Source organism: Micrasema longulum, unplaced genomic scaffold, assembly GCF_059751315.1.
Source record: "Micrasema longulum isolate JH-2025_06_02 unplaced genomic scaffold, ASM5975131v1 h1tg000073l, whole genome shotgun sequence".
Taxonomy (NCBI): Eukaryota; Metazoa; Arthropoda; class Insecta; order Trichoptera; family Brachycentridae; genus Micrasema; species Micrasema longulum.
Genome location: NW_028277280.1, coordinates 923,459 through 937,375, shown reverse-complemented (window position 1 = coordinate 937,375; position 13,917 = coordinate 923,459). Strand labels below are relative to the sequence as shown.

Sequence of the window (13,917 nt, the reverse complement as noted above, 5' to 3'; positions counted from 1 at the left end):
TTATTTTTATGGTTTTACACTTAAAATACAGTAATGAACCGGCGTGTGATGCAGTAGGTGTAAATATCGAAATATATTGTTTGCAGAAGATGTTCATTTTGCGCGGGCATATTTTTGCATTTGAATTAGACAATAAATAATGCAAATGATCATTACTAGTAATGTGACTGTGTTTATTTTAAAATGGTGTTTAAATAATATACCAATACATATAACAATTTATTTACAAAATAATATAGGTAGGTATGTTCAATTTTGGTAATAAGTATTATGTTTGAAGGTGTTTATAAGAGAACATGCATAATTTTGACAGATAAATAGGAGATTTCCGGTTTGCTTGCCTTCAGTGGACCAATGGCAGAATTGATCGAAAATAAGCGGAAGAGAACCTCCGACGTCACACGCGGAGTTATTTTAGAAACACAAAACTTTAAAAAATCAAAGCGCTGATAATACGGTATATAAAAATTGAAAAAGAAAATTTTGGCTTTGTTTCATTTATTTATTTATTTATATATATATATATATATATATACCCCCCCCCCCCCCCCTAATGGGCATTTTTAAGGACATGTGTATACAAAGAAAATTATTATAAAATAAAGTAGAAAGACACAATGGCATATCGTAGACTTGGTGGGAGTGGAAGCGGGAGAGGGGTGTTTATAATTGAATTTGATTCAGTGATCGTATGAAAGAATAGAACATGTTAATAAAAGAAACCAAGACTGGTATGTTTGTTGACAGACCTAAGAATAATTCTGAATGAAAACCATAGTTAGTTCTATGGTTGTCGGTATGAAAAAGTAAGTTTATTTATTTATTTATTCATTTTTCCCACTATAAACAATCATTAATAATAAACATAATGTGACCTCGCTGGGGTTACCCGTGCCGAGGATACTATACTTTTATATGTGAGAATATACAACAAAAAGTTCTCAGTTTTAAACACTACGTATTTATGTTTATATTTATTTTATTTATTCCTATATTACTTATATTATAAAACGCACAATAAAAGAAACAAAATATAACATAAACTATACATTTGTGGAGCAGTTGAATTATATTAACAAATAATAATAATAAAAACCACTAAGCTTCAGGTTACCGAAAAAGACGCTTCTAATTTTCATACAAACATACACATTTGCGTACTATTTAAAAAAAAATATTTATATGCAACTGTGTTTTTTAAAGTAAAATAGTCAAACACGTAGATTTAACTCAATGCTCTGCACATTTTATATGCCAGTGTGAATATTAATTTATTACGTTTACATTAAAATATTAGTTTATTCAGAATACTGTAAAATAAAACTAATAAATCTGAACTTAAATGGGTAAAAATATGATAATCAAATACCAATTGTGCAACAGTATGTGTATATCTCTATTACATATACGCCGCGCCACACCACACCGGTTTGAATAATAAATTAATATAAAATAAACAGGTACTATGATATAATAATAGTCATAAAGATAAGATGTTAGGAATTCTGTAATATCAGTTTGTTATATCTATTAAAATATAATCTTACCGATCTGCCATGATTGAAAGTTGAACACCTGAATAATTGTAAAAAAATATACGGGTATTTTTGACGCGTATGTGATTTCCAAAGCGCGAACTTTAAAAAGAAATTCGCCGGTAATCACACAATCTCGACTTATAAATCGCGTAATAACTATGTCACACAGAATATCCGCTTCAGGTATTTGCACATTGACTCGAATATGTGAATAGACTGCCTTTGTTCCTATAATATATTATTATTTGTACATGCAAGAAAATATTTCAGAGACGTGAAAAACGAAGTAACGTGCGCCGAGCGCGGAAAACGATTATATACTAAACTAAACTGGCTAACCTAACTGACTAACGTTAATACAAGGCAATATAATGAAAGAGTTTTTATCCGGTGTTGATTGTGCGCCAAAGCGCTTATTTTATAATGTCGGATTTAGAACACGATACTAATATTATAAAAATGGAGTCATTTTGAATTTTAGCGTAATTTGTACGAATAAAATGTCACGAATGCAGTCGCAAAAAATAAGGAGAGGGCTGACTAATTAATTATTACTGGCCCGGCAGGTAAATTATTCGCCACTAATTTGTTAAGTAATGAGAACTTTAGCCCTACGAGAAATTGGATACAAAAATGTTTTCTTCCGTGCGGTAAACATTGGAGCACTGAACTTCCTACGAAATAACATCAACAATACAAAACAAACATTTAATGCTGTACGAATAATTGGTCAGTTTCGCACTTTAATTAATAATATAATTGTACTTAGAATAAAGTCTTTATTTCATAATCGTATATTTTTATATGGATAGGTGAAATATAGGAATCAAATGAACTTAAATAATAAAATGATTATAAAGCTAATCGATTTTTAAAATTCTTATTTATAAAACATAAAGTAGATATTATACTTCCAGGCAGTCGCAAGCACAGAGTTTTCAACTAGGGTAGGCAGTAGAAAAAAAGTACGTTTTATATTGTATAAGTACCAAACAGTTTCCTTCATTAGTCACATTAAATTAAATCACTATGCCTTTCAGGAGTTAAATAAAATTTATTTGGGACTGTACATAAAAAGAAAACATTTTTGTGACGATACATACATAGTTACTACATCCGAAAAAGTAAAAAAATATAATATGAGAAACATGAAACAGTACTTTACACCATAAATGTATATAAATTACATTAATAAACTATAAATAAGATTTAAGTAATATTTTTCAATTGCGACACTTTTGATTTGCTATTCGACTTATCGTGTTTTAGTTCATCGGGCAATTTATTAAATTCGGAATGGCCAATATTTTCCAGAGACCTTTTACCGAACTTCGTTGAGCGAAACTTAGATACATGAAGATTCTCTGAGTTACGCGTATTGTAGTTGTTGTGAATATCATGATCAAATGTGTATTTTAAATTTGTGTGAGCAGAAAAGTTTATGATTTTCAAAATAGTATTGCTTCTTTTATATTTTTTCAAACCTTTATAGCAAAGGTTGTTTTGAATTCCAGTCAGTCTCACCTTAGGTAGGATATATTGTAGGTAAGTCAAAATGTAAAACTGAACAAAATACTTAAGGAGTTATTTTTCATTATAAATTATTTCACGTTGACGCACTGGTCACGTAATATTATAATAGTGTCTACGGTGAACGGTGATAATTTTCACGTTCGTGCTACTGCCGACATTATTGTCTCTCTTATGGATCAGAGTATACTTGGGCGACCATGTGAAACGGATTAGTATCATAAGATTATACCAAGATATTTTACGCGTTCCAAAAAAACTACAATATGGAGGCGGATACATGATTAATGATTTTTCATAATTAAACTGTTTAAAAGAAGATGTTATCCTTAAGCGTAATGTACAGGGCCATGAACAAAAATTATTCCAAATAAATATTGTAATATTTCTGTTTCTCACAGTATTTAAAAATAAATGTAAATAACGTCATCATCATTTCATTATTCCATTGATACTCCAAATTTGTGCGTATCTGGATAATTTTTGGTACATGAAATGTGAGCCTTACCTTCAATGTATTTATAATGATCCAGAAACGTAGCAGTTTGGAGTACCAATGCAGTGTCCTATGCACATGTCCTATGGTGATCAGTTTTAAGCTTCAGAGCCCCAATTACAATGGATAATTTAAAGGGTTATCTTCAATTATTTATAAAGAAAAATGAAATTTTCTCAACGAAACGAAAGAAGTACAAAGTGGAGATTCTCGCACCCGCTTTGGGGTTCCGCAGGGAAGTGTCCTGGAACCAGTTGTTTTACTTATAAAAATGGATATCAACTCGCGTGATCTGAGTAAAGGCGGTAAAACTATATCATTTGCCGATAATTCGATTTTGTTATTTGAAGCTAGGGATTGGAACTCTGTATTAAAAAAGCGAATAGTGGTATGAGAGCGGTGAAAACCTGGCTAGACAATACTTTGCTTACTTTGAATGTGGATAAAACCAAATATATTACATTTTAATCTGGAAATAAGATCTGATTGTTCGTACCAGATTTTAAAATCAGTTGATTACATTAAATATCTGGGAATAATATTATTGACAAAAATCTACAATGGGAGGTTCAGGGCCAATCGCTGGTTTCTAGATTGAGAAAGCTGTGTCATGTATTCTGCTCACTTAGGAACGTCTTGGACATTGGCACTCTCAGAATTGCGTGTTTTGCTCTTTTCCAGTCAGTGACAACCTATGGTGTAGTGGGCTGGGGAGGTTGCACGGCGTCTATCATGAACCCTCTAATAAATGTACAAAAAAATGCTTAGAAAGATGCTTCGATGTCCCCCCACTTTTCTATCTGAGACATTGTTTCAATTCATGAAGGTACTGGACATGGGACATATTTTGAGAAAAGAGTCATTGACACATTTCTGGTCATGTGGTTAAAGGAAGAGATACCAGGAGACTGCAGCGAGATATTGCATAGATTTATATACTTCTAAGCGTGTGGTCCAGATGCCCTTTGAAATATATGTATGTTTATACAATAAAATTAAATTTTTATTTTTACTATTATTAATTTATATACGTGCTTCCACTTTCCATTATGTTGTATCCCAATTCAACACACGGCTTTTGGCCTCATAGTTATGGATACGTCTTTTTTGTAATATATATGTATTTGTATGAATAAATAAATAAATAAATCTTCGCCAGTAACCTGTAATTGAACATGTTTCGAAAAACAATACAACTATACACATTTTTGAACAAGAAAACTCGATTTTACTTAATGGACGATTAAGATAACCGCTAACTTCACATTGCAATTGGTGCTTTTTAGTAACATTTATTTAAAAGACAAAAAGTAGTCAATGTACTGGTTGTTTAATCAAAGCTGGCGCGTTTGCAAACCTTACACAAACGCATTTAAAATCTAGAAGATGTTGGTTTGAAAAAAAGATTATATCTAATTTTAACCAAATGTTCTACCTTTATTGTTTATCAATAAGTGTGTATGCATATTTTCTCCAATATAATTTAAACTGTGCAATTTAATTACACTGTATTAATTGTTATTATGATGAGCACAACATATTAAATAAAAACCATGCTCGTTTAAAAATAAATAAATATATGATATTTTCTTAAGTGTTTTTTTTTCGCTCTAATCCAGAAGAGATTTTTAAAACATTTGACATGATATCGAGATTTTAAAATAAGTATTCTGTACATTAAAAATGTTTTTGCGAAAGCGCCAGCACTAGATAATCGACCTATACACGATTTGATTAAAGTAAAATATATATTTATAAACCAGTGTTTTTAATCCATAGCTTAATACATATACATAGAATACACATCATTATATGTTTACTATTAAGAATCGCAGCCAAATTCAGACGAACGCAGAAGCATCCTGTGTATATTTCATAACCATGTCATTAGCAACTAACAAAGCAATAGTTGTCATGCTCATAAGCGCGTCTGAGCGCGAGAGAGACAGAATAAATTTTCATAATGCGTATGCCGTGCGATGTCATTCCATGCTCTTATTCACAGATACTACACAATGCGTTTGTGCGAGTATTGCGAACGCGCCAGCTTTAAAAAGGCCACCAGTAACAAATAAGGCTAAATAACTAGTGACTTAAACAAGATTTTCAGCTGAAACCGAGACTTATTTAAATAAGTTAAGTCACCTCAAAACGGCCAAAAATTCGTTTTTACTGCAGTAAGTGTTTAATAAAATACACAATGAAATAAAAGGCATCAATTTAATGAGTAAACATAGAATTAGGAATAGTCCAGAAGGAGCGTAGAATCATATTTGAATACATCGGACTGTGTCCAATAATTCCCCCACTATGTCTCACTTTCGCCGCGCGCATACTTGAAGTCACCGGGTAATATTGCCAGATCGCGAAGAATATAACCATAACACAAATGTAAGGTAAAAAAAAGCAATCTGTTAATTTCTCTAAAATTTTATTGTGCACGCGGAAACATTGATTGACACAACAGAGTAGATAAGTAAAGGGTCATTTAATAAGAGTAATTGAATTAATGAACTTTGAACTTAAAATATAAAACAAATTTTATTTGACACGAAACGGATATTTTTATATCATGTCAAATAATATTTGATGTTTTGAAGATAATGTCAGTCCACAGAGTTGTTTAATTCGAGATTCAATTTTCATTGATTCTCTCATTAGATGAGCAAAGTAGGGTAAACAAAATTACTACCCTGGCAACACTAACGAAATTTCCATTTTGTTTTTTTGACAATCTGACAGATGGAAAAATAATTTAATTTTTAAGTAATGCATTTGTTACATACACATTAATTTGCTAATTACACGTGAAATGTGATTGCATCCTGTTTCTTTAAGATCCTAGCAGCATTTCTTCACTTTAAAAGGACACAACACGGCATAGTTGAATTCAAATCAGAAGTCGCGTACTGAGCGACGTCTACAAAGAAACTAATGGGTCAAAACGTAAACCTACTCATTTATGAAAAGTTGAGTCGCCTTCTGTTTGATGTGCATATGCGGTTTCTGGACTATTCATAATTCTATGTGAGTAAATTAGTTTTTTCTAACGCTCGTTGTTATGTTATACATATAACATAGTTCTTCAATGAACGGTATGGGACTTTTATCTTATTAAATATAAAGGAATCACAAACATATATGTAAACATGAAGTCGCCAAGTCTGCAGTCTAGTCGCGAGTCAAGATGCACCCGAGTACAGCTGAACGTAATCTCGACTGCAGCTTTCGCCTGAGCCGAAGTTTCGACCAATTTTTGTCTGAAAACGGAACCGCTGTCGAAACTAGTTTCATTGGCCGAAACGTGCCGGAACCAAAACTTCGGTCACTTATTAAAAATAACAATAATTTGGCTTTAACCATTGTTTTCAATATTTACATAAATCTCTTATATAAGATCAAGCAGCTAGCAGCAAAGGTATGTTACGTGGCGCAGCGAGATCGCCTCCCCATTATAGATAAAAAATAAATCCATATAATGATAAAATCTAGAGTCAATAACGGTCAATTTCTTTAAAAACTAATTTTATGTTTTTAAAATTCACAAAACCGCAATGCATTAACACAATTGTTGTTTATGGAAAAAAATACTTTGGCTTGTTTTTCTTAAATACTCTATCCGATTATTTTGACCGCGATAATTAAGAAATCTAGTCCACATAAGTAGAAAATAATAAATTATATGGTTAAAGATAAATTGAAGGTAATTCGATATGCTCGATGTATTTGATATAAATACAACACGATATTCAATCTAAATAACTATTATTGTAAGAGAAATTTCCGTAATTGTAAAGAAAGTTTAGCATGAATAATTATATATTATATATACATATCTATTATCTATAATATATAGCATATGGTACATTGCAACAGAGACGGAACATTTTTGAGAAGGGAATACCGATGTTTATAACATGTCATTGGCTTTTAACATGTCATTGGCATATAACAAATCATTGGCTTATAACGTGTCATTGACTTATAACATGTCATTGGCTTATAACATGGAATTGGCTGATAACATGCATTGGCTTATAATATGACATTTGCTTAGAACTTGCTATTGGCTTATAATATGTCACTGGTTTATAAAACGTCGTTGACTTATAACACGTCATTGGCTTATAACATGTCATTGGCTTATCACATATCATTGGCTTATAACATGCTATTGGCTTATAACACGTCATTTGCTTATAACACGTCATTTGCTTAGAACTTGCTATTGGCCTAAAATATGTCATTAGCTTATAATATGCGATTGGTTCATAAAATTTCATTGGCTTATAACATGTCATTAGCTTATAAGACGTCATTGGCTTATAAAAAGTCATTGGCTTATAACGTATCATTGGCTTATAACGTGTCATTGGCTTATAACTTATTATTGGTTTATGACATGTCATTGGCTGGTGAGAGTGATCATTTTACACAATGCACTATTTACCATTCCAGCTTTATTATATCATCATTATTTCCCTATCCGCACTAGTGCACCATAGTGCACTGCATTAATATTCCAATCACAGCTCACAGCGTATCTCGTTTTTTTTATGGAAAGTACGGTGATCAGTTTTACGCCAGTCCCGCAATAATGAAATATTCGCAGCGTAGAACCACCTTCAAACCAATATTTCACATTCACCCTGCCAAACATCGTTCCATTTATGCAAATTATGGTGCATAGGGCACTGAATTGGTATACAAATCGCAGCGTATCTTGATAAGATTTGTTACATAAGGGTAAGTTGATCAGTCTTAGGGTTTCAGGTACCAGTCCAGGGACTATGAAATATTATAGTGTGAAAATACCTAGATCATATCAACCATGTCGGGAATCGAACCCGAGACCTCTTACATGGTAGGCAATTTTACTGTAAGTTTCTATTTTCTGTTAAATAGGCACTATCAGGTTTTGGTGGGTTTTTCTGTTAGTGCCTATTTCAATTTATGTTGAAATTTTTATTGGTTTGGATATGTGTTTATTATTACAATTGATATTTTGATGTTATTCTTGTTCTTATATTTTTCTTGTCTTTTGTTTGTATGTATATTGTTATTCCTGTCTGTTTATGTTTTTCTTATGTTTATAAATGTAACTTGTTTTTGGCCGATGTTATCAAGTTTTGGTAGTAGGCCCTAATAAAGAAAAAAAAATACATGGTAGGCAATTGCGCTGACCACTACACCACGAGGCCGATTTCACATAATTACCTTTATTTAAACACCTATTTTTGCATCAGCTCATTTTTTGTGAAGTTAAAAAGGTGAAGATATAACTGCAAATGACTTTATTTCCATAATATGGAAATTTATTCCTTTTTCAAAAAGGTTTTTTATCTTTGTCGAAATATATTTTCAAAAATCCACTTATTTCACTGATTTATCTATGTATTTCTAAAGGCATTTGAGTGAGTGCTATATTTTATATTTAAAAAAGAAATTACGCCCAACGTTAAACGTAAAAAAACATTATACATCGAGAATCGTAGGTATCAAAGTACATGGGAATGAAATATGAGGTTTGTCCGAAGCTTTTGTTCTTGCCAAGGTTATTTCACTCACAGTAGGTATACATTTTATTGTTCTACCTTATAATGTGGCGACCATGGCAATGGCATTCAACTGATTCTATCTATATTCACCATAAAATCGATACAATCGATGGCAATTATGGTGTCAGTCGCTTCTTCGATTCCTTATAATCAAAAAATAACTGACAGCATTGAATTTCACTGTAAAACGTACTAATTTTAAAGAGGGAGAAATCAATATTAAAATTATACAAAAATAACAAAAAATCATTTTACCCTGATGAAAAATTTCGGGCAGTAAATATTTCAAAAAAAATAATTTTTGTTCATTAACGCCCAAGGGGCATTTACAAAAAAGAACAAAATACATGCTAGGCATAGAATTAAGAATAATCCAGAAACCGCATACGCACATCAAACAGAAGGCGACTCAACTACTCATAAATGAGTAGGTTTACGTTTTGACCCATTAGTTTCTTTGTAGACGTCGCTCAGTACGCAACTCCTGATTCGAATTTAACCATGCCGTGTTTTGTCCTTTTAAAGTGTATATATGTACATACAATTTTAAACTAGTAAAAGACGGAATATTTTAAATAAAAAACATAATAAAAATAAAAATAAAAACCAGCCATTGACATGTCATAAGCCTGTAGATGCTTAGACTTCTATATTACCTTTTCTTAAATGTTCTTCATCTCTGTTGTAATATGTTAATATAAACAGCTCCCCAGGGAGTTGAATCCAGTCCTTGTCTACAAAAATTTGGACGAACTCAAAATATTGTACTTGTTTGTGATTAAATTCCAAAACTTAAAATTGTTGATATTAAAAAAATATTGAATTTAAGTAGGTACTTGTTTATGGTTGAATTCCAAAACATAAAATAAATATTTTTTCAAATATGGCATTCTTTTTGCAAACGTCAAACTCCGGTCGTCTCACCATCAAAGGGGTGTACTTATGTAGGAATACGATTTTTTAAAATGTATTGAATTTAATATTATTTTAGTGTTACCAAAAATCTAATAAAAAGAAATAAATGGGTAGAAATTATAAGGAATTTAAGGAAAGAATCTGATTGAGATCCACAAAAAACAGTACGCTGTTTGTAAATATTCAAAAACAAACTTTTTTATACACAAAAAAACAATATCTTTCCATTTTTTTGCAACCCTGGTAGATCGACGAATAAAACATTTATGCTCTTAACTTTTTTTTACATATTCGATTGAAGATTTTGTTATCTACCAACACGCACAGCTCAAAGATCTATATTTCTCTGAAAACCGCGCGTAAATCGGTTAAGCCGTTTAGGAGGAGTACGGTGACATCACACGTACAGAGGAATTATAGATATATAAAGATGACAGATCTATTATATGAATTAGTTAAATTAAAAATGTGTTTCTAGAAAAAAAAGTAACAAAGAAACATGAATTGTAAAAACCAATTAGGATGTTGCAAAGTGCTTTCGAGCAGACCGAATGATTCTTATTTACAATTACTATGTTCAGAGCGGCGGAAAATGTTTATTTCCGTTCAAGAATAATTTAAAGAAGGTAGTTCTGGTTGTGGATCAACGGGTCACTTAACTTGAATGTACGCCAAGGACAATACGTTGTTTGTCCTTGCAATGTTTTTATTAAATAGTAAAACATGTTTGGGAGGTAAATGCCAATAAAATATTTCCCTTACTCACGATAAAGCCCGATTTATATGGGTCAGACAACTAACGAAACTGGACCGGTTTGACTAAGAAATATTGTGTCGAGTAATTTATTTACTTACGGATCAAGACGATTATTTAAAACTCAATATATGGAGGAAACATAAATGACATAGATTTAAGCCATAAAAGATAAAGGAAATGTATACTATTTTTTAAAGAAGTGTTTAAAATAAAGATAATTATATGTAACTAGCGGACCTAAAGCTAGGGTTTCCTAGGACAGCGGTGCCCGTATTTTAACGGCCGTAGTAAACGGTGATGCGGTAGACAGCAGTCGTAACGTCGACTAGAGAGTGGTTTCCTAGGGAAACGGTGTTAAATGGTGTTGATAACACCGTTTTCCTAGAAAACCACACTCTAGTCACCGTTTCGACGGTTATCCACCGCATCACCGTTCACTACGGCCGTTAAAATACGGGCACCGCTGTCCTAGGAAACCCTAGCTTAACAGACGTCATCCTGCCTAAACATCGGCTTGCCTGCTATTAGCTGTTTTGCCAAACGTTGTTTTGATATTCGAATTTTCAATAAAATATATACTAAGTGACATTTGACATTGAGTTCGACATTTCAATCTTTTTGTTTCGTCATTGTGTGATTTGCTGTTGCCCAAAACAAAATAAAAAAGTACAATATGACCAGTTATATATTATATAATTCATCTGTACGTGGAATGAATTATTAATATTCAAATATTGAATTTAAGTAGGTACCTAGGTACTTTTTTATGGTTGAATTCCAAAACATAAATAATAAATTTTTTGATGTAGATTTTTTTTTGCTAATATCAAAATGTGATATTCTACCATAATACACCTCATGTAGGAATACGATTGTCAGAAATGTATTAAATATCAGTTAATATTATTTTATCATTACTGAAAATCCATAAAAAATAAATAAATGGGTAAAAATTATAAAAAAATTAAGGAAAGAATCTGATTGGGGTCCATAAAAAGCAAATGTTATTTATAAACATTAAAAAACAAAAAAAAGAACCATATCCTTCCATTTTTTTTGTATATGCATTGTAAAACATTTTTGCTCATGACTTTTTTCACTCTATCATATTTTCAATCTACGTACATCTGCAGTGCAAAGCTCCTTATTATGCAAAAAATCGCACGTAAATCGGTTAAGCCATTTAGGAGGAGTTCAGTGACGTCACACGTACATAAAGATTAATAAATTGGATAAAAAAAAGTTCGCGAATGCTAAAATTTAGAACAAGTCATAATTTCTGCGCGCTCATACAAATATCGCTAAACCCTAAATTTCATTGTCAAATAAATAAACAATGAAAATGGCGGCTAGATTTCTTACTGTCCATGCGCTCTGTAGCAACAAGACGTGCTAGGATATTTATTTACTGTACAACACCCTTAAGATGGTTTTCACAAAATTGGCGCCTTACAAATTATCCAATTAACTTTTAATAGTTTTACCATTCAGAATTTCTTAAAGATTTCTTGACAAATAAAATGCCTTATTTTTATTCATAGTCTACCAGGAAATATAGCGCAATCGGTTTGATACTGATTAATCATTGGAAAAAAGAAATTGAAATGAGAAATGCGTACTCTTAGGCTGAACTTCCCTAAGTTCCCAAGTTCGAATTCGAAATAAAACGTTGTAATTGAAGTGGTTGAAATGCGATCTCTTCGACAAATGTGTGGGAAATCAATGTATGACAGGGTTACGAATGATGAAATCAGGCGAGAGTGTAAATCTGAATCAATTATAATTGATAAGATTAAGAAAGGGTCTCTGAGATGGTTTGGCCATGTAGAACGAATGGACGACGAAATAATGGTAAAACAAGTATATATGGCAAAACTATAGGTAACATGAGACGGAGACGACCAAAGAAGACGTGGCATGATCAGATAAACCAAAATCTTCTTTTTTATTATTAAAAAAAATAATTTTTATGTATAAAACAAATGCAACAATGATGCCTTATAATTGAATTTTTGAATGTATTCAAAATTAAATGAATATACACTAATTCCACAGTATTCACAGTGACTTCACATTTAGTCATATTTTTATTTCTTTCAAAAAGCATAACATTCGATTTATCGACATTCATCTGCAAATCGCTTCCCTTGCATACATCGCAGACTTTTGTTTAGCATATTTATTTATTTATATATACGCCCAATGGGCATTTTGATGGACACATTTATACATAGAAAATTATCATAAAAAAATAGAAAGACTCAATGGTTTATATAGTAGACTTTGTGGGAGTGGAAGCGGGAGAGAGGTGTTTATAATTGAATTTGATTCAGTGATCGTTTGAAAGAAGACAACTTGTTATCAAAGAAATTAAGACTGGTATGTTTGTTGGCAGACCTAAGAATTCTGGACATAGGGGAATGAAAACCATAGTTAGTTCTATGGATATCGGTATGAAAGAGTAAGTTTTGTCTGAGGTTTCTAGTTGGGATATTTAATTTTACTGAGCTCAGTAGTCCAGGCGCATCAAAGAGTGAGTTGATATTTAGTATTTGCGATTATTAGATTTCATTTTGTTGTGAATCTCGGAAGAATCTGTAAGTGGGCATATTAAAACAAACCAAATGATTTGATCTGACCAAAACACACAAACATGTATGCCATAAGAATAATGGGTTTGTTTTATTATGTCAGACATATTCGGCGTAACATAGCCGGAACATAAATATTTCAACTGATTATGACAGCACTTCATTTAAGTGGGAGTTACAGAGAACATCTCAAGAATAAATTATCTCAATATATGCGGCATATTTGATATTTTTGATAAATTTGCACCTGCCATATACACACACACTACGTAGGTAGACATAGAGATACACCGTGTACCAAAACTAGTAGTAAACATAATAATAACAAAGATCGAGTTGATAAATATCAAACGCCAATATGTCCACCGATTTTTTTTACATTTGTTCTACAAAGTGTAGTAAAAAAAAGATAATTTCACTACTATTACTTTTAATTTTTTACTATTGTTTAAATTTTTTTGTTTTTTTTTACAATAAACATAAGAGGTAAAATAGAGTATTTGAAAAAATATAGGATAATTACATAGCAATT

At 31.6% G+C, this 13,917-nt stretch overlaps 1 protein-coding gene across 13 annotated transcripts in view; it reads right to left on the bottom strand.

Moving 5' to 3' along the window:
* The window catches only part of LOC148284958 (echinoderm microtubule-associated protein-like 2), a 212,707-nt gene that overhangs the window by 21,211 nt on the left and 177,579 nt on the right, over window positions 1–13,917 (bottom strand). The window contains exon 1 of one of the 13 annotated variants that reach the window (XM_088232362.1): window positions 1,548–1,925. The exons of the other annotated variants lie outside the window; for them this stretch is intronic. Within the exon in view, the coding sequence (XP_088088488.1) occupies window positions 1,548–1,558 (11 nt within the window). The 5' untranslated portion in view covers window positions 1,559–1,925. Of the gene's footprint in view, window positions 1–1,547; window positions 1,926–13,917 lie in introns of those variants that run through there. 13 annotated transcript variants of the gene reach the window in all.